Source organism: Equus caballus, chromosome 7 (assembly GCF_041296265.1).
Source record: "Equus caballus isolate H_3958 breed thoroughbred chromosome 7, TB-T2T, whole genome shotgun sequence".
Lineage (NCBI taxonomy): Eukaryota > Metazoa > Chordata > Mammalia > Perissodactyla > Equidae > Equus > Equus caballus.
In genome coordinates, this window is record NC_091690.1 from 4,386,636 (window position 1) to 4,408,117 (window position 21,482).

The 21,482-nt window shown below is 50.2% G+C and overlaps 1 protein-coding gene across 1 annotated transcript; it reads right to left on the reverse strand.

Moving 5' to 3' along the window:
* Nucleotides 1-1,358: 1,358 nt before the first annotated feature.
* On the reverse strand, nucleotides 1,359-18,768 carry ACER1 (alkaline ceramidase 1). The gene is made up of 6 exons (XM_023644567.2): nucleotides 18,313-18,768; nucleotides 6,992-7,106; nucleotides 6,767-6,908; nucleotides 5,914-6,051; nucleotides 2,592-2,729; nucleotides 1,359-2,306 (listed from the first exon to the last, which is right to left on the reverse strand). The coding sequence occupies exons 1-6, from the start codon at nucleotides 18,586-18,588 to the stop codon at nucleotides 2,138-2,140; spliced, it is 978 nt and encodes a 325-aa protein (XP_023500335.2). The 5' UTR covers nucleotides 18,589-18,768; the 3' UTR covers nucleotides 1,359-2,137.
* Between the last annotated feature and the right edge of the window lie 2,714 nt (nucleotides 18,769-21,482).

Consider the following 21,482-nt stretch of genomic DNA (forward strand, 5'->3'; position numbering starts at 1 on the left):
AGGAAGGGTCCCTCCTCTTTCAATTTCTCCATCTCTCTAGCAGGCCAGATGGCCTTGCCTCTACTCCTTTCGGAGTGAAGCACTCCTGAGGCCTAGATAACATGCACAGACCGTGATGTTTGCAGAGAACGTCAAGTGATCCATGGATACTGAAACCCACCCCAGGCCCCTAGGTTAAGAACTTCCGGCTGTGCACTCTCTGCCGTTTACTAATCTCCAGCGACAGCTTTCTTTCCAATGCTCTGGTTCCTTCCCACCCTAAGAGTCTCACACCTGCCATTCTCTCTGCCCAGAATGGTCTCAGGTCCCAGTTCTGGGTGTGGCTGCTTTCCTCCTGTCACTGAGGACTCAGCTGGAAAATGCACTCCCCATTGACCACCCATTTGAAAGGGCTGCTCCTCCCCCCTGTGATCCTCTAGAACATCATCGTGCTCTCTCTTTTCTGCAGCACTGTCAGGGTCTGGAAGTGCCTTGTGTGTGTGTCTTTTTAGTTGTCGAACTTGTGTCTCCTCACTAGGGCTTTCCATGTCTTTGTTGTCTTGTATCCTTGGGGGATAGTGTCAGACATAAAGTAAGAACTCAAAATATATTTGTTGAAGAGATCAATGAATGAGTGGATGAAGGGATGAATGAAGAGGTGGAAAAATAGATAAATGGAAGGATGATTGCTGATATGGATGGATAAATGAATAGATAAATAGATGGCTAAGGATGGATGGATGGATGGATGGATGGATAATAGTTGGAAAAATGGATGGATGGAAGGATAATGAGTGATGATGATGGATGAATAATGGATATATGGATGGATGGATGAGTGGATAGATGGATGGATGGGTCAATGAATGGTTTGATGGATGGATAAATATATTAATGAATGAACAGGTGGATAAGATGATAAATAGATGAAAGGATGAATTAATTAACAGATGGGTATATTAAAAGATAGATGGATGGAATGGTTTAATGGAGTTCAAAGATGAATGGGTGGATGGGTGGATGGATGGATGGGTACCTTAATGAATGAACAGATGGGTAAAAAGATGGATAATAGATGAAAGGATGAATTAATTACCTTGTGGGTAAATTAAAAGATAGATGGATGGATGGTTCAGTGGAGTTCAAAGATGAATGGATGGATGGATGGATGGATGGATGGATGCATGATGGATGCTGGCTGGCGGGATGGATGGATGGAGGGAGGGAGGGAGGGATGGATGGGTGGATGGATGGATGGATGATGGATGGTGGATGGATGGATGGTGGATGGAAGGATGGATGGATGGATGGATGGATGGATGGATGGAAGGATAAGTTAAAGGATGAGGTGATGAATGAATGTTTGCCAGACTCCAGGCTGAGCACTTTATACACATTATCTTGTTTTATTCACACAGAAATCCCATGAAGGCAGGAATATTTCCATTTTGCAGACAAGGGGCTTGAGCTTCAAAGGCAGGAAAAATCACTTCCCCAGGAAATGATGCAATAAGACTCAAACTTAGGTTGCCTGACTCCACGCCCTGTGCTCTTAACCGCCGTGAAAACCATCCTCCCCTTCTCCCTTGCTTTGAGACCCTGGCCCCCTCCTCATGCCCATGCCCCAACAGCACCCAGATTTCCCAGTCCAGCTTCCATGTCGCTCCATCATTAACCAATGAGATGGCCCCACAAGTCTGTGGGAGAGCACATGGGAGTGTGTGTGAGGTCTCTGCACACATGTGGGGGTGTAGAATAAGGTAATTGGGAAGCATGTCCATTCTCTCAGATGCTCCCCGAGCTCCAAGGACCAAGCCACAGTCTGAGGTCATTCAACGTAGATGCCAGGGACTCATGGCACCTGGCCATCCAGCCTCACCAGGTCATGTGACTTTGGAGAAGCAGTGATCGCAAAGGAGGAAATGAAAGCAAGCAGCAGCAGGTCATGGAGGGGAGCTCTGCCAGGCAGCCTCCCACCCTAGGATCATCAGGTTGCTGCACAGAGAGGTCATGAAGTCCATCCCCTGCCCTGGGGCGGGGCCGTGCAGGAGAAAGAGGGTGGAGCAAGGGAGCTGGAGGGAGGAACTCCTGGTCCAGGTCTGTCCTCCAGACACAGGTGAGTTGGCAGGTAGTTGGGTAGTCAAGAAGTCAGCAGAGCTCAGCATTTCTTGTTGTCACTACTGATTTCCACATAAGGCAGCCCCACTGGCCAAGTGTCCCGAGGCCAGTAGTGGACTTTGAGGGTTTTGTCTGGCAACTCGTACCTGGCGTCCAGCAAGGCCATAGTGACCATGCCATATGGGAATGTGACACTAATGAGCAGGTGCCTGTGGGATGCAGGGAGAGGATGGTGAAGGCACAAGATGCCCCTGCAGCCAGCATGATGCCTCCAGCACCCCCTCAGTCCTCTCCTTATTTCTCATAGATCCTGACCATTCACAGGGACCTTCTGGACCTGACCACTGACTGCAACCAGCATCCCGCACCCCCCACACCACCACCACAAGTCCTCGTATCTGTGCCTCCCTTCTCCGCCCCCAGGCTCCCACTGCAAGCTCTGGCATCTGAGATTTTCTGCTTCTGGAGCCCCAGACCACAGGGTGGGGGTTTACCAGATGCTGTGCAGGTAGAAAAAGTGAATCCGCTGCCAGAAACTGCAGAAGACGCGGTCGCTGACCCAGCTGGTAAAAGCAGAAGCCCATAACAGAATGGAGACCTCGATGACATGACAAAACTCCTTATTGCTGGTCCTAGGGAGAGAATGAGGGAGATCAGAGTCTGGCTCCGACAGCAGGACCTGAAGGGGTTGATGGGAAATTCCTCCATCCAAGGAGATGAGGCTGGGAGGAGGGAGCTAAGATGCACAGAGGAAGATGCCAGATCTGTGCTTGTTTCTGACGTTTGCTGTGCAGTTCCTACAGGGCACCAGGGGCCATTCTTAAAGTCCTTTTGATGGAAACTCAGCCCTCACAACAATGCGATGATGTCCATTTGGTAGATGAGGAAACTGAGGCATGCGTGATTAACTCATGCCCCCCCCCCCAGCTCCACCCCGAGGTGACACAGCTAGTCAGTGGCAGACTGGGATCTGAACCAGGTTTGGCAGATTCTTAACCCACAAGACCCTCCATGTTTGTGCGTTTGAGGTGTAAGTGTGTGCACACCTGGGGGTCCATGCACAAGCACGTACGTCTGTGTGGCTATGAGAACATGTATGTCTGTGTGTGGAGGGGACACTCTCTGGGCGCCGTGTCTTGGAACAACTCAAGATTAGAATCTGTGTTTCCACGACAGCTGAGCCAACTCAGTGTTGCTTGGGAAAGAACACATCGGGGATTAGCAGGCAGTATCTCCTTTATGATTAAAAGTGCAGCCTCTATCCACGAGCCTAGAATGGGACAGTTGGAACATCAAAAAAGAATAATGAGTAAGAACTGATGAAATCGGAATATAGTGTGTGTCTAGTTAACCATATTGTCCTGTTGCCGATTTCCTCCTTTTTTTTTTTTCTTTTCTTTTTTTTTTTCTTTTCTTTTTTTTTTTTTAAAGATTTTATTTTTTCCTTTTTCTCCCCAAAGCCCCCCGGTACATAGTTGTATATTCTTCGATGTGGGTCCTTCTAGTTGTGGCATGTGGGACGCTGCCTCAGCGTGGTTTGATGAGCAGTGTCATGTCCGCGCCCAGGATTCGAACCAACGAAACACTGGGCCGCCTGCAGCGGAGCGCGCGAACTTAACCGCTCGGCCACGGGGCCAGCCCCCCGATTTCCTCCTTTTGAGCTCGTCCTGTGGTCACATAAGGTGCTGCCATTCGGGGAGTCTGGGTGAACGGTACACAGGGCTCTTCTATTTTGGCAATTTGCTATGAGTCTGTAGTTATTTCAAAATAAAAAGTTAAAAGGATGGAATAATAAACTGCGATGGATTGAAACACTTCAGAGAAATAAATATCTATGAGTTCATAATAATATTTACAAAAAAAAAAAAAAAAAAAACACCTCATCGGTCCCTACTAGAGATGGCTAAGGCAAGAACTCAATCCTCTGGAAATTGATCAATAAAGGGAGAGAATCAATTCTCTATCTTGTCTTTCTTGTTCAAACTGTCTTTCCAGGTTGAAGAGCGCAAGTTCTTCTCGATCCAAGAACTCCAGGTAATCAATGCAGACGGAATAATAGAATCCACAAATCTCCATTTTGCAACCCCTAATGAGATGACGGATTGAGTCAGAGGGCATCAGTGGCTGTTGATATCATTCGATGAAAAGTGGGTAGAAATCTTTATCATGAAGGGACTGGATGACACCATCTGAATGCACTGATGAACCTTAACAGCACTCAATGTGGGATGACCGCTAATTATGAGGTCCTAATGGGATGGAACAAGAAATACCCAATGCTGCACATGAAATATTCTGGCTTAAAAGAAAATTTAAACCTAAATCTGTATCTAACTATCAATTTGCAGGAAATATCAGAAAATAAGGAAACACAATGAAAGATGCCACAGGAAGCAGTCAGCCAAATCCAGAATGTAGGAGGTTCTGCAGGGCAAATATCATGTTTCTATTACCAAATCAGAGGCGTGAAGAAATGGGGAGAGAGGGACTGTTATGAAATAAAGAAGACCTAAGAGACTGTGTTTGGATTCTTTTTTAAACAAGACCAGGTGTAAGAAGGCAACTTTAAGAAACTGAGGAAACATCGATGGGAACTGGGTAGTGGACACTATTTTAAGGAAGTATCGTTAATTTTGTCAGAAGTATGCATGCCATAGCTTTCATTTGTCCCTCTAGATCCTTCTCTACCATTATCCACTCTTCCCTAGGCCCCAGGGGACTAAGAATTGTGGACTGAATCCAGGGGCTCCCTTGTCTTGAGCTTCCAGTTGCGTTGGCCAATGGTTTTCTATTGGGTTGGCCAATGGTGTCCAGTTGGATTGGTCAATGGTTTCCAGTTGGGTTGGCCAATGGTGTCCAGTTGGATTGGCCAATGGTTTTCTATTGGGTTGGCCAGTGGTGTCCAGTTGGATTGGCCAATGGTTTCCATTTGAGTTGCCCAATGGTTTCCAGTTGGGTTGGCCAGCAGTGTCCAGTTGGGTTGGCCAGCGGTGTCCAGTTGGGTTGGCGAATGGTGTCTAGTTGGGTTGGCCAATGGCTTCCAGTTGGGCTGGCCAATGAGGAGCCCCAGCAGGAAACCAAAGGGTGGAGGGAGAATATTTATTTCCAGAGTTCCTTCCTTGTGGGGTTGGCTCAGGCTGGCTGCAACCAACAACTGGAGGTCACAACTCCTGCCACAGAGACCCTCTCCATGGGCTCTCTCCTTCCAGATTCCTGCAATCACTGCCTCCCTTCAACCCCCATCTCAGGTCTCCTGAGGGTAATAAAATCTCACTCTATTAGCACAAGGGTTCTAAATGATCCTGAGTGACTTTCCTACACCCTGCCTTCTCTTTTGTGAGTAACTCTTTTCCTCAACTCTCCTCAAATGGCCCTCAAATTTGAGAGCCTGCCCCCATCCTACTAAGACCTGGCATGAGGTAAAAAATAATAATTCTTTATCAGGATAGTGAAATCCTGAAAAATTAATAGGTGACACTATATAAAGTGGGGGGGGGGGATATATTAATGCAGATTGACAAAATGCTGATGGTTGTTGGGGCTGGTTAGTGGGCACTTGTAGATTTATGGTGCAATGCTTTCTGTTTGTATGTATGTTTGGGGTTTTCATAATAAAAAAGGCCAGCTCTGCAGTCAGAAAACCTTAGGTTCCAATCCTGGCCCTGCCCTTAGCTGGTGAATGATCTTGGGGAAGGGACATCCCTTCTTTGAACCTGGAGTCAAGGAGCATTCCATTCCCGGAACACAGTAAGTATTGGGGGGTGCTTGAAAGGGGGATGGGAGCCACCTCCCCAAGCACCTGCAGCCACCACTCACTTCCTGTACTCCTGGAACGCAATGTAGACGATGTGCAGGGCAATGACGTTGAGGACGTACGCATTGATCGTGGGCTTCAGGAAGGACAGGAAGGTACTGACCACGGTGGTGATGAAGACCAAGTTGGTGAACTGGGACCTGGGGGGAAAAGGGTTCCGCTGTGGGTGGGTGGGTGGGTGGGGGACTCAGGGGGGCTTAGGCAGGGTCTGGAGATCATGTGGCAGAGGTGGATGAGAAAGGGGAAGAGATGCCAAGGACTCAGAAAAAGGTCTTGAGGCTCCCAGCTGGGCTCAGCAGAGGGTCCTGGGGCCCAGGTGAGTCAGTGAAGGGTCCCCGAGCTCAGGTGAGGTTAGGCAAGGAATTCAGGGGTGCCCAGGGGGATTAAGGAAGGAACTCCAGGGATGCCAGAGGCTATCAGGAGAGGGATCTTGGAAGGCTCAGGTGGGTCAAGAATGGCCAGGATAGAGATTCGGGGGAGGGGGGTCTGAGGTCAAGAGAAGGGCCCAGGAGGATCAGATGCAAGATTCCAGGGATCCCAGGGGAGATGCTCAGGGGAGAGGTCTTGGGGGCCCAGGGAAGCTTAGGCATGGGGTCCCAGGACCCCCATGTCGGCACAGACAGGGTCTGGAGAAGGTCCCAGGCTATCCAGGTAGGATCAGAGGAGAATTCTCAGAGGTCCCAAGTACAATCAGAGGAGGGGTCCCTGGAGACCCAGTTAAGTCAGGCAGGGTCAGGAGAAAGTCCGGGGGTGGTCGGAGGAGGGATTCCCAGCCCCCCAAGAGGGCTTGGGGAGGGGACCCAGGAGCCCAGGTGGAGTCTGGCAGAGTCAGCAGAGGACCAGCCCCCACCCCACCTGTTTTCCCTGAGGAAGGCGGGAAAGTAGCAACGGGGCAGCCAGATGCTGTAGCCACTGGCCAGCAGCCACAAGATGGAGATCTCGTCCAGCAGCTGGCCCAGGAAGCTGAGGGTCATGTGGAAGTACATGGAGAACAGGCCTGGAGCGAGAGACAAAGGCAGGTGGTCAAGAGGGCTGTCCCTTCCAGCCCCCGCCGCCCCGCTGTCACAGACCCCCACCTACCTATGACTATGAAGAGGATACAGAAGACGTAAATGCTGCAGGAGCGTTTCTGCGCATAGGGGTGCATCAGATACATCATGAGAGGCCCAAAGATGAAGAAGGGGATGTTGCTGAACTGCAGACAAGGACACAGGGAGGGGGTTGTCAGACAGGGAAGGCGGAGGAGGGCTGCCCCTCTGGCCAAACGCTCAGTCCGTAGCCAGTTGGTCGCCAGCCCCCTTTCAGCCTTGACAGTCAAGTGGTCATCAATAGATCCATTACTCCATGCATTATTATCTGGGTTCATTCATTCATTCAATGAATGTGGCAAAGACTATCGACAAACCTTCTCCACCTATTCTCCCCCTTTTCCTTTTAGAAATAGTATCCCCCAAGTTTTAGCTGGGCACACAGCCACTCCACTAAAGACTACATTTCCCAGCCTTCCTTGCAACTCACAGCGCCCGTGACCCGGTCTGGCCAATAGGATAAGAATGTAAATAGAATGAACCTATTACTTCCAGGTCAGTCCTTACAAAGCAGCTTAAGGCTTGCCCTCTACTTCCTGTGGACCGAAATGCAAAGGTGATGGCCAAGAATTGGCCTCGGCCTTGTAGACAAGGAAAGGCAATGAGATAGCCTGATGACTCGCTTCTAAGAAACGACGTGAAGCAGAGTGATGCCGCGTGACTTCCGAGGTTAGGTCCTAATAAGCACTGTGACTTCCAGCCGACTCTCTCTACTTAGAACATGAGCTTTTAGAGCACTGGGCCACCATGCAAGAAGACTGAAACCCTTGAAGCTACCGGGCTGGAGAGACCACATGGAGAGACCACAGAGAGATCGCGAGAGATGCTGGAGGAGCCCCGGCTGTTCCAGTCCCCAGATTGATTCTTCCAAGCCCAGCTGCCCCACACATGAGCGAATGAACCTTCAGTTGATTCCAGGCCCCTCCCCTCGGCTTTTGAGTCACCCCAACTGATGCCAAGTGGAGCAGAGATGAGCTGTCCCTGCCAAACCCTATTTAGATCACGGACTCATGAGCACAATAAAAGTTGTCACTGTTTCAAGCCACTAAATTTTAGGGTGTTTTGTTATGCAGCATTAGCTAGCTGAGACAAAGAGGAAATATTATTGTGGGCTGGGGTGGCTAGGAAAGACTTGCTGGGATAGGAGGAGGGGACATGGAGGCCAGTAGGTATGGCTACGCCCTGTTCAGAACTCCCTGATGGCAAAGCTATGCTGCTTGATAAGGTCACCTGTGGATCAGTCAACTGTCTCCCCATAATTAGACACCTGCTGTGTTCTAGGCCCAGGCAAGCCTTATTATTCCCAGAACCTTATCCCATCCTCAAAAGCACCCCTCCAGGTGGGTATTAGCAGAATCACATTACAGAAGAAGATACTGATGCTCAGAGTGGTCAAATGGTCCAATCCAGGTCACCCAGCCAGTAAGTGGTGAATCCAGGATTTGAACCCAGATCCCATGTGGATCTCTCATGGGAAGGCCCAGAGTCCTGTCTGTCACAGCAGCAGAAACTGTTTCACAGGCCTCCACCGAGGTTTGATGACTAACACAAGTCAAAGTAATAAATAGCTATGACCAGCAAGAATATGGCGATTCTGGTCGAGCATGGGAATTAAGCACTCCACCATGATCCTCCCTTCTTCCGCATTAACCAAACTGTGATTTGATTCAGTATCAGGAGGACATGTCCTTCTGGGGAAGCAAGCCCCAGACCCAGGAAGGGAGTAACCACCAGGGCTAATCTGATTCTCTCATTCCTCTTTTGTAATATGGCTGCTCAGCTAAAGACTACATTTCCCAGCTTCCCTTGCAGCTACACATGGCCATGTGACTAAGTTCTGGCCAATGAGACATGAGCAGAAAGGATAAGAGCGGTTTCCTGGTTGTGTTCTTAAAGGGAAAGACGTGCCCACTCCTTCCTTGCGTGCTACTGGAGTGCAGATGTGGTGGGGTAGCTTCTTGGACCACATAGATGAGGACAATGGCCTGGAGATGATAAAACAATGATATAGAAGGAGGCTGGGCTCCTGAAACCATAGAGCTTTCACACCAGCCCTGGGAAGCTTATGATTGGGTTCTGCATTCAGAAATAAACGTCTGTCTTCATTAAACTACTTCTGTTTTAGATCTCTGCTACAGCCTCTGAACCCATATCTTAAGTTATATATACCCCGTTTCTTCCTTACTAAATAAACCCCAATTTTTTTTCAGGCATCAGGAGGACACAGCCTTCAGGAAGGCAGGATTTAGTCCCAAAGCAAAAGTCATCCTCATTGCCAAGGATTGGTTAAGGAATGAATGTGTGATACAATTCTGGGCAATGGAACATGATGGAAGATGTGATGAGGGACTTCTGGGAAAGTTCTCTTTACGGAAATCAGGCCCAGTGAAAAGGCCTTCGGACACTGTCATGATGTTTAAGATGTGGCAGCCATTTTGTGACCATGAGGAAACGAGGCTGAAAGCAAAAACAAATAGTCAGGGACAGTGGTTGTCAAAATTCTTGGTCTCGAGACCCTCTTATATTCTTAAACATTATCGAGGATCTCAAAGAGCTTTTGTTTACATGAGCTGCGTCTATCAAGATTTACTGTATTAGAAATTGAAATCGAGAAATTTTCAAAACACACGACTATGCAAGCACACATTCCCTTGGTCATCAAAGAGATGATGCTGTCACATGTCATGTGGCCACTGGAATATTCCATCGTACCCTTGTGAGATAATAAGAGTGAAAAAGGCAAATAATATCTTCACATTGCTTTGAAAATAATTTTGACCTCAAGAAACCTCCAAAAGGGTCTCAGGGACCCCCGGGAGTGCCTGGACCATATTTCGAGAACGACTTCTCGGGGAATAGCAGAGCAGAAAGATGGAAAGAAGCAAGTAACTTGATGACTTTGGGCTGCCGAATTGACCTTTTCCAGAACCATCTACCTCCAGACTTCCACTTAAAAAAATAATAAGATATTGTCCCTTCTGGTGAAGCTGTTTTCAGTTGAGTGTTTCATTCGAAACCAAAACACCCCAATGAATGGGCCTTGGGATCCAAGTGACGAGGGATTTGATCCACGTTCCCTTGCCCACTGTATGTGGGGCTCTGAGAAGGTACCTTCAGTCCCCAACCCTCCATCTCCGCATTTGTGACATACGCATAAGCCACGGCCTCTTCGTGTTGTTGACCCAGAAGTCCCCAAGCCTCACCGGCCAAGTCCAATTAGAGTCTCAAGAACATTTGCACCCGAATTTGAAAGTCCCGAATTTCTGACACAGGACTTCAACGCCCCTCAGAGTCTCTCCCAGATGTGTCTGGGCCGCAGGACGTTCCACATGAGCTCAGAAACGAGTGTTTGCGTGGTTCTCTCGCCTGCCAACTTGAGGTCAGCCAGCTTGCTTGCTCAGTGACAGCGCCCTCCCTAAGAAAATCTTCCCCTTGTCAACTTCTCAGTTGCCTGTGTCCCATCTTAGAAAGTGAAGAAACAGCTCTCTGTGCATTAGGGCGTCCTGTTATTTCTCGGCACCCTGGTCTGAAGGATGCTTACTCAACACTGCAGAGCACGGTCATGGTTGTGGGGAAACCATTCGCCACACAAGGTCACCTCCTACAAGCCTGTAGGCACCTGTGCAGGCCCCCAAGGCAGGAGGCCTCCGGGGTCCAGGGAAACCCACAGCTCTCCTTGGGTGATGACAGAACCAGGTCAAAGGTCGCGATGTAAGCATTCCGCCACGGCAAACTGGTTTCTCAGCTCGTGGTTTCACCCATGTCCTTGGTTTCATGCTAAGGTCTATGGTACCCACCGATGGCCAAGGTCAAACACGTCTCTGGGGCAGCCACCCAGTTCACAGTGGCTACCCTAGAACTCTGAGGTCATCCCCCACTTGCCCTTCTAGTCCATCAGACCCCACCCCAGTGGAGTAGACACCTGTATCCCAAACCAGGCCATTCAGATTTTCTCTCTTGGGAATTTGAAACTGGGAGCAGACACAGAGCCTGGGAGTCACCAAGAGTGGGTCACACCATTGGCAACTCTCTAAAGAGGCCTTGGGATATTGTCACAATGTTTAAGACATGGCAGCCACCTTGCCACCATGAGGAGGCAAGGCTGAGAACAAAAGCAAATACTCCAGGGAGGTATTTGGCCTTCTTCTGAATCCATCACATATGCCCTGGGTCCCAGCCGTCCCAAGCAACTTGTCTTTCCGTTTTCGGAGCTATCTCAGTATCTTTCCAGTGCATTCTCTCTCTCTCTCTCTCTCTCTCTCTCTCTCTCTCTCTTTTTTTTTTTTTTTGCCTAAGCTAACTTTTTATTGCTTGAATCCAACAAAACCAACACCATTTGTATATTAGTTATGGTTCTTTGGGAACGAGCAACAGAAGATGATTCTGGTGAACTTACCATGAAGCTAAATGTGTGTATGCGTGTGTAGTTACTTCTTTACTTTATTCATTCACTTATTCCCGGGAGCTCATTCATCAAAGGAATTGCAGAAGACAAGGAAAACCAGAAATCAGCACAGCTCTGAGCCTCGAAGGGACGTTCTCTTCAGGCGGCAACTTTGGGCACGAATGAAAACGACTGTGTTCAGTCTTACAGCCAGGCCCAAGATTCGAATTCTGGAGAGTGTAGCCGGGGCCACACCCCGTCGAGACCATAACCAGGAGGGAGGGTCAGTTGGCTGCTGATGGGCGAATGGGGCCATGGCTACAGAATGGACAAAATCCCAAACAAGCCTGATTTGCCCTCTGCCTTCGACCAAACGCCAGCTCTTGGGCAAATCAACGTGTGCCTGAAGGTGCATAGCCAGCCAGTCTCACAAACTCTAGACCCTCCGTTTAAAACTCTTAATCTTGGTTCATAAACTCCCTCCATTACTCATCTCTCTCCATCTTCAATTTTATCATCAGAGTGAAAGGCTAACTCAGTTCCTCCGAATGAACCGTACTGACTCTTACCTCCAGGAGTTCGCACATGCTGTTCCCACTGCCTGGAACGCTTTTCCTCCCCACTTACCCGTCTTTGCCAGGCCATCTTTCCCCCGGGCATCACTTTCTCCGTAAAGCCTTCCCAATCCCCCAGGGCAGGTGAGGACCCCCTGCCTGCATCCGTTCCACATGGAGCACCAGCCACAGTCCCTCCCTGCAGGGTCTTAGCTGCACGAATTAAGATGCACACAATTAATTGTTACTCACTCAGTAACGAAGTGGCCTCGCAGGGCAGTGGTTAAGTGAGGGATTCTGGGACCATGTGGCCGGGGTTTTGCTCCAGCACTTCCGGCCTTTGCAACTTTTGTGTACTTGCGATTTACATGCTGTGCAACTCTGGGAAGGAAATGTACCCTCTCTGAGCCTTTGTTTCCTCCATCTGTCAAATGTGGAGGATAAGGGTACCTACTTCATAGAATTGTTCTGAGGACTACAGTAAGTGCTATTTTTTAAACAGAATTAATACATGTCAAATAAAATAGACACATCACCTTCACATCTCTCTAATAATAATAGCTTCAAAGTATTAAATACTTAGGATGTGCCAGAAGCTGTGGGGCTTTTTTTATATCTCTATTTTTAAAATTGGAGATATATTGGGGCCAGCCTGGTGGCGCAGTGGTTAAGTGCGCATGCTCTTCTTCGGTGGCCCGGGGTTCGCCGGTTCAGATCCCAGGTGCGGACATGGCACCACTTGGCAAGCCATGCTGTGGCAGGCATCCCACATATACAGCAGAGGAAGATGGGCACGGATGTTAGCTCAGGGCCAGTCTTCCTCAGCAAAAAGAGGAGGATTGGCAGCAGATGTTAGCTCAGGGCTAATCTTCCTCAAAATAAATAAATAAATAAATAAAATTGGAGCTATAATTCACATACTATAAAATTCACTCTATTAAAATGTGCAAGTCAGTGGGTCTGAGTCTAGCCACAAGGTTGTGGAACCACCACCTCTATCTAGTTCCAGAACATTCTGATCACCCCAAGAAGAGACTCCATCCTTATTAACAGTCACCCCCACCCCCTCCCCAGCCCCTGGCCCCCACGAGCCCGCTCTCTGTCTGTGGATCTGCCTGTTCTGGACGTTTCATGTCAATGGGGTCACACACCATGTGTCCTTCTGTGTCTGCTTCTCCCCCTGAGCGTCGTGTGTACAGGTCCGTCCACGGTACAGTGTGTGTCCTTTTCATGGCTGAGTAAGATTCCGTCCTCCGGATGGCCCACGTTGTGCATAGCCATTCAGCCGTTGACGGGCGTATGGGGTGTCCTCTCCATGCTCCTATGAGGGAAGGGCCACAGCACCCACCGTGGTCCCCTTTTTGAACAGAATCTCAGTAACTATTTGCTGAATCAGAGAAATGAACACGTGAGACTTTCTTCCCCAGCACATGCCACCGCCAGGCACCCTGGACCCCTGACTTCTGTTCACTGTCTGTCTCCTCCGTCCCCGGGGACACAAACCCCACAAGAACTGGCATTTTTGTCTGCTCTGATCGCCGCTGTCCTCAGAGGCTTACGCGGGGCCTGAGTCAATCAATTCCCAGTGAACGAAGAGCGAAACGAAAGGGTCCTTGTCCTCGTGAACGGGACCCCTCCATCAGCCCGAGGAGGCCAGCGGGGTGGGGATCACCAATGTCACTTTTTCCAAAGGAGAAAAGAAGCACCCTGCGAATCTGGGCCCTGGATGTGTCATCGGCACGATTACCAGTTTCATGTGTAATTATTCTGCTAACGGAGTCTGCCCTGCTGGAGGGCGGGGACCGTGGCCTCCTCCCTTTCCGTGGGGCCTGGCGTACCAGAGGCGCCCTGTCACTAATTGCTTGTCTGTGAATGTTGATGAGGACGGAGGTGGGAGAGGGAGATGTGGCTCAGAGCTCATGGGACCTGCCAGGGGGCTCAGAGAAGGACAGATCTCTGGTCTGGGTCACACAGCATTCAGGGAAGAGAGAGATTGGCATCACCAAGTTGCAGAGGCCCACTGTGGGGACAGCTGGGTCAGAAGAGGAGGTGGGGAGGCTGTAGGAGGTTTGGGTATTGCAGCCTACACCCCCGTACACACCCTCTCTGTGCTGATCTCCTCGCCCAACCCCCAACTCTTTGATACCCTCCTCCCACCTCCATGCCTCTGCCTCAGCAGTTCTCCACGCCACACATGCCATCCTTTTGTTCTGTCCCCAAGCATCTGAGAGGGAACTTTCTGGAAAGCCTGAGATGAGGAGCTTCTAAAGCTCTGGCAGGATCCCAGGGTAAAAAAAAGTCAGCTGCCTCCAGGAGCCGGGGGGGCCTTGAAACTTCTCCCCACACACTTGAAACTCTCCTTGGTTATCAGTAGCCCCGAAAGAGGCCACGCCTAGAGGCCACTGGGCCAAAGGCAGCAGGTGCGAAGGGAAGAAGCCCACACCTTGACTTGTCCCCAGCGCCACCTGACCCAGTGCCTCCCACACCCCTGACTTCTGCTCCCATTGGATAGCCTTTCCTGGTTTTCCCGGGTCTGTCTGTGAAATGCAACCGGCCGCCCCCACGCCAGTGACTCTCCCACGTTCAAAAGTCACCCATGGCGCCCTCGCAGTGGAGCACACCCTCCTGTGCCTGGCATTCCTGATCCGGCCCCTGGAAACCTCGCCAGCCCTTTCTTTTACTCCCTGGACTCTGGCTTCAAGCCACTGGCTGCTCTCCTTCACCCCAAGATCCCTGCATATGCTGTTCCCTTTGCCCCATAGGCCTTGGAAAACATTTACTCATTCTTTAAGCATCGAACTTCCTCCCCACTCAGCAGGCAGAAGCCTCATGCCCCATCCCCGTGCCTCCCTTCCACTCACTTCTGGCCCCTTTTTCCTCCTTTGGCCACAAACTAACCACGGGGGGGGGGGGGTGGTCCATTTCTAATTCTGAACCCCCCCAAACACAGCCTGGGGGCACAGAGCCTTTCTGGGACCCCAGGATCACCCAGTATGGGTTGGTTTACAGCATTTTTCTTGAATGAATGAGTGAATCCCTCAGTGGATATGGGATATATTTCAAACACTCCAGCCCAGCATTCAAAACTTGTTCATCCCTTCCCGTATGGTAGCCACAGACACATACTTTCCTCCTTCCCAAACTGGCCCAGACTCTCTTTTACTTCCAAAACTTAATACATCCTTTTCCTCTCTTCTGCTCCCTTTCTCTGACTCCCACCCCACTTAGCGAGCTCCTATTCATCCCTCAAAGCCCAATTCCTAGGTGCCCTCCTCTACAAAGTCTCCCAACACCTGGGCTCAGTCCTCTAGTGTTTCCCTCTTCTCCATCCTGACCGTGGGGGGCTGGCCTCTGCCCCCCAGACTCCTTGCAAGAAGAGCAGCGAGAAAGCAAAAGATTCTTCAGAGAACAGAGTTTTCCAACTATGGGTTGTGCCTCCTAAGTGGATCATGAAGAAATCCATGTGAACAGATTTTCAAAATTTTTCTGCTACATTTTTTTGTCCTTCATTGATATATCTGGATCAAAAGCATGCTTTTACATAGCTGTGTAGTATTTCACAAGAATGCCTTCAGCCCTGTCCGGGTTAGTGAGAATGTTACGGCTGCCTTTTCATTTATCCATTTGTTTCTTGCACCCACAAATGACTCAGAGATGATTTTCACTTTGTACATAAATCTTGCCATCAATAGAGATTATCTCTTTGATGAAAGCTCCTAGAGGTACAGTGACGGAGACAAGTGGAGGGGGGTTATTTGTATCCATGTCTTGACACAAGTTGTCAAATGGCCTCTGGGAAGCTGCAAAATGTGCATATGCCCACATTCGCTACAAAATAAACTCATTTTTAATTCCTGATTTGAGAGGCCAAAAAGAAAAAATCTTATTGTTTTCTATTTGACTGGTTATTATTTTTTATATATATAATTATTTCAGAGACAGGCAAACTATGACCCCTGCACCAAACCCAAATCCAACCCACCGTCTTGTTTTGTGCGGCCCGTGAACTAAGAATGATGTTAACTTTTTTTTTTTTTGGAGAGGAAGATTGACCCTGAGCTAACACCTGTGCCCATCTTCCTCTATTTTGTATGTGGCTTGATGAGTGGTGTGTAGGTCCCCACCCGGGATCCAAATCTGCAAAACCCAGGCCGCCAAAGCGGAGCACACGAACTTAACCACTACACCACCGGGCCGGCCCCAACATTTTTAAAAGACTGAAAAAAGTAAAAGAAGAAGAATATTTTGTGACACGTGGAAGTTACACGAAATTCACATTTCGGCATCCGCACTGAGGTTTTCCTGGCACACGGCCACGCTCATCTGTTTACGTCTCATCGTGGCTGCTTTCTGGCTACAACCACAGAGTTGAGTCGGTTCAACAGAGACCATATGGCGCCCCCAACGCCAAAAATATTGACTGTTGGGTTATAGCAAAAGTTGGTCCAGGGGCCGGCCTGGCGGCTCAGCGGTTAAGTGCGCATGTTCCGCTTCTCGGTGGCCCGGGGTTCGCCAGTTCGGATCCCGGGCGTGGACATGGCACTGCTTTGCAGGCCATGCTGTGGGAGGTGTCCCACATATAAAGTAGAGGAAGATGGGCACAGGGCCAGTCTTCCTCAGCAAAAAAGAGGAGGATTGGCAGCACTTAGCTCAGGGCTAATCTTCCTCAAAAAAAAAAAAAAAAAAAAAAAAGTTGGTCCACTCCTGAAATACGTGACTTATTAGCTATGGCGATGGGTTTGGAATACTGAGAAGGGTGTCGGAGGACAAAGTCTTGGGGAAATCCTTTACAAAAAAACTCGAATTCAATTCCTCATGCCCTTCCTGACCTGTTTGCCAGCGCCGTTCCGATAGAACAGACGAGAAGATATCCAAGTGTGTTCACACCAGGCAAAGGTGAGGTTCTGTGAAACCTCTGCTGCTGTTAGATCAGTATCTGGACATGCAGGTACTGGGGGCTGCTGATGTAGAAATCTCGTAACAGGGATCACCAGCGGAAAGAGGTGGAGAGCCGCAGCCTGGGGGCGGCATCTGCTGCTTGTCGAACTCCCTGCCTTGCGAGATGGGCCGAGGGAGGCGGAATGGAGGAGAATTTTGCGTGAGAGCACACAGCTCGACCCGGGCGCAGCCCGCCGTGGCGCCCTCCCTCGGCGCCTTCTGTGGGGTGGGCCGAACGGAGAACATTCTGGATTGCAGGGACTCCCGGGGAAGGCAGAGAAGAGGGTTCCAGAGCCCCAAATCCTCTTCTCAGCCTCCGGGCTCAGCACATTCGGCCCCCTCCCATTTTTCGGGTGAGAATACTGAGGACCAGAAAGGGTCAGTGTCTCCGGCTGGGAGGGCCAAGAACGGGGGTGACGACAGGCAACCTTTGGGTTTCACATTCCTGCCTCCCAGGCCACGAGGTCGAAGGAGCCAGGATCAGAGCACCAGGGGCCTCCTGGGCCTCAGCTTCTCCCCATCCCCACCCCCCAAAACTCTCCTGGACCTGCCAGGTTCAAATCCTGGTTCTCAGTGGCATATCACCAGCTGGAAAATGGGATTAACTCTGTATAACATATTTGTGGCCTCCTCCCAATGTCAGATCCAATGAGATTTTGCACAATGCTTAGCATGATGCCTGGTACACAGTAAGCGCTCAAGAGAGGTGCAACGGCCTGACTCACCATTTATTGAGCGTGTACTGTATGCAGAGCACAGCGTGAAGCTTGTTGCCTGCATTACCCACCATCCCGGGGGCTCAGGAAGTCAGGCAGGCACCCTGTCTCATTCACCGGGGTCCCCAGACCCCACACAGGGATGGCACAGCCCCTGGCATCTTTCAAGCTTCGGTTAAATGCCACTGTCATTCAGGCATCCCATATTTTCGAACCCTTCCAGTGTGGCCCCCCTTGCAGGAGGAAGGATCACCAACCATCGTGGTCTGCCCAGAACTGAGGGGTCTCCGGGATGTGGGACCTCCAAGGCTGAAACCAGGACAGTCCCCAGCAAACCAGATTGAGTTGGACAATGCGGGGTAGAGCTGAGAACAAAGTGGACACAGCTGCCTCCTCCAGGAAGCCCTCTCTGATCCACCCTCTCCCCCACTTGTGGAGGCTTAGGGGGCCTCCTCAGGGTCCCCGTGTGCCCCCCATTACAGCCCCATCCCCCTGGGGTCACAGCTGTGTGCTCTGGCTCTTTTCCTGGTCACGACTACACTACAGATAAAGACAAATGAATGAATGAAAGGCAGCGCGCTGCCTAACAGCTGAGTAAATGGAGACTCAGAGAGGCGAACCGCTCCAGCAGGATTCCCCAGCGAGGACGTGGAGGAGCCGGGGTTGGAACCCCAATCCGGGGGAGACCCCGCCACCCCCAGCACTCCGGCCCGGCCCTCACCGTGTTGTAGAACTCAGCCACCAGCTCCGAGTGCTGGAAGTTGCTCTCGCACCAGTCCACCTCGGAGCTCTGATAGGCGAAGATGCTGGGCATCCTGATGCAGCGTCCGCCGCCCGCTGGCTGCGTCTGGCACAGGGGAGCATGCCAGCCGAGGAGGGCCAGGCCCAGGTGAGGCGGGGAGAGGACAGCTCGGGGAGGATAAACCTGCTGGGCCGCTCCCCTGTTGCACCAGGCCGGCCTGGCAGTGGCGGTGGTGGCGGCGGTCGCCCTGGGCATGAGCCGAAGGAAGCCTGGCACGGCGCAGGAGGGGCGGGGGTGGGTGGGGCAGGGGCCTCCCCTCCCCGCCCACTGGGAGTGGGAGTTCCCGGGGACTGTTTTTAGAACAGTAATTAAAAATGATAATAATACCGAGTCCGCCAAAATGAGGACTCTTGCTGGCCCCACTTTACAAACAGGCAAACCAAGGCAGAGAGAGAGCCAAGCCATTTGCGTGCTGGGTGGTAACGCCCAGATGTGAAATCAGGAGGGCTGAGTCCTGACTCCGGGCTCCTGGCCCTCTTAACCGTGACACCGGCAAAGCTCCACCACGCTGTGGCTTCTGTCACTGGGGGCCACAGCTGCCTGCCCACCCCACTCCGCTCCCTTGGAGTCCTTGGTTGTGCATCCTTGTCCAGTCATTCCTCTTCCGGGGACGTCAATCTCCCTGTCTGTGTTATGGGAGGTTGGGCTGAATTGAAGTCATTTGTCTCAGGCGGTCAAGACCTCATGAGCCTAGACTGTCGCAACTTCCACCAGGAGTCACTTTCAAAGCCCCCAGGGGAGGGGGGGTTAATCTGCAGAGTTCCAGGTCTGGGGTCCCCAGTCCTGACTTCCAAGGGCTGTGGGGCACGCTCTGGTTTTAACATCAGACAGGCATGAGTTTGAATTTTGAGTTTCTCTCCTTCCCAAGCTGTGTGACCTTGGGTAAGGGAATCTACCTCTCTGAGCCTCAGCTTGCTCATCTGTAACATGGAGAGGATGGTGATGGATGGACTGTTACAAAGACACACAGAGACAGAACAGGTTAAAGGCTTCACTCGCTGCCTGGCTCAGAGTGGGCCCGCAATAAATGGTAATAGATTTCCTTCTTGTAGCTGACCCCGAACTTTAAGGTGACCTTACAGGCATAATAATAACAGCGGCACACTGTTACCGACTACTCACCAGTGCCAGGCTCTTTTCTAAGTGCTCATCATTCAGTATTATCTCATTTAATGTTCTTAACAACCTGAAGAGAGGGGGACTATTGTTATCTCCATGTCACTGGCAGGAAACAGAAGCCCAGAGAAGTTAAGCAATTTCCCCCAGGTCACACAGCTCGAAAGTGAGAACGGGCAAGCCACTTCAGGTCTGTGAGCCAGTCTCCTCACCTCTAAGATGGGAATAATAATGATAACAAGAGTACCTCCTTCTTTGGCCTTGGGGAGGGTTTAATGAGCTTCCATTCACGAGGAAGGTGATTTTGGGTGACACGCGGCCCTCCATTCAGAATCAGTGAACTGCGTGGCAAGTCATTGCCTCCCTCTTAAATTCTCAATAGTCCAAGGAAAGGGGTTCAGCGGGGGCCAATACATGTTTATACCTCTTAACACTTAATCCCTTTGTTTGATAAAAAGCAGGCAACTGCCCCAGGCAGCAGCGTCAGCTACAATGTAGTGACTTTATTTACATTGTATTTATCTTTATAGAAGCTCCACTTCGGTTGGTCATATCCACTTTCCATTCACGGCAGGCTTACAAAGTTTCTTTTTTAAAATAAATTGGTTTACACTTTCTAATTCTGGAGGGGGGTGGTCTGCGAATCTGGACGCGTGAAGAATTGGAGTGGAGACGTTTACACGCACACACACGCACGCTCGTAAAAGCTGTTGAAATCTGAGCGAGGGCTCTAGATCGTATCGATGTAAATTTTCTGGTTTTGAAATCGTGTGGTTAGATAAGACGTACCTTTGGGGAAAACTGAGTAAATAGTACACACGACCTCTCTGTGCAGTTTTTGCACATTCTTGTGAGTGTAGAATTATTCCAAAACAAAGCGGGTTTTTTTTTTTCTTTTAAGTCATTGATTAAGGTTTTAATCAGCAGAGGAATGGATCAATAAAATGTAGTCCGTTCATTCAGTGGAATATGTTCTGGCCTTAAAAAGGAAGGAGATCCTGACTCCTGCTCCAACGTGGATGGACCTGGAGGACGTGACGCTCAGTGACGTGAGCCAGACACAGAGGGACACACACTGTGTGTTCCACTCACAGGAGGTCCCAGAGGAGCCACATCCACAGAGACAGAAAGTGGATGGGGAGCCAGGGGCTGGGGGAGGGGTAGGAGTCACTGTTTCATGGGGACAGAGCTGCAGTTTGGGGAGATGGAAAGTTCTGGAGACGGATGGAGGGGATGGTGGCACAACCATGTGAATGTGCTTCATGCCACTGAGCTGTGACCTTAAAAGTGGTTAAGATGGCACATTTCGTGTTTCGTATGTTTTAACCACAATTTTTAAAAGTAATGATTTAGACTTTTAAATATGGTCTCATTTGATGGAATATCTTAGGTAAATGAGAGTTCAGGTGGGAGGCGGACATAGGAAAATCCTGAGGGGGGTCTGTCGAGGTCAAAAACTTGGGGATTACTGAGGGTGCACCTGCTGAGGGCTCAGCCCAGAGCTGGTGATTAATGAAAGAGGCTAATGTCTATTATTATTATTAATCATCTACGAGGTATTGAATGCTTTCTTTCTTTCTTTTTTTTTTTTTTTTGAGGAAGATCAGCCTTGAGCTAACTGCTGCCAATCCTCCTCTTTTTGCTGAGGAAGACTGGCCCTGAGCTCACATCCGTGCCCATCTTCCTCTGCTTTATATGTGGGATGCCTACCACAGCATGGCTTGCCAAGCAGTGCCATGTCCGCACCCGGGATCCGAACCGGTGAACCCCGGGTGCCCGAAGCGGAACGTGCGCACTTAACCAGTGTACCACCAGGCCAGCCCCTCAAGTGCTTTCATGTTCACACTCTGCCAGGTGCCCAGAGAGCCTCCTTTGAGATCCTCTGGGGAGATGGGAAAGACGTCAGGTTTGGAGATGAGAGAAGAAGTTCCCAGAGCCTGAATTAAAAGCTCTACTTGGGGGCCAGCCTGGTG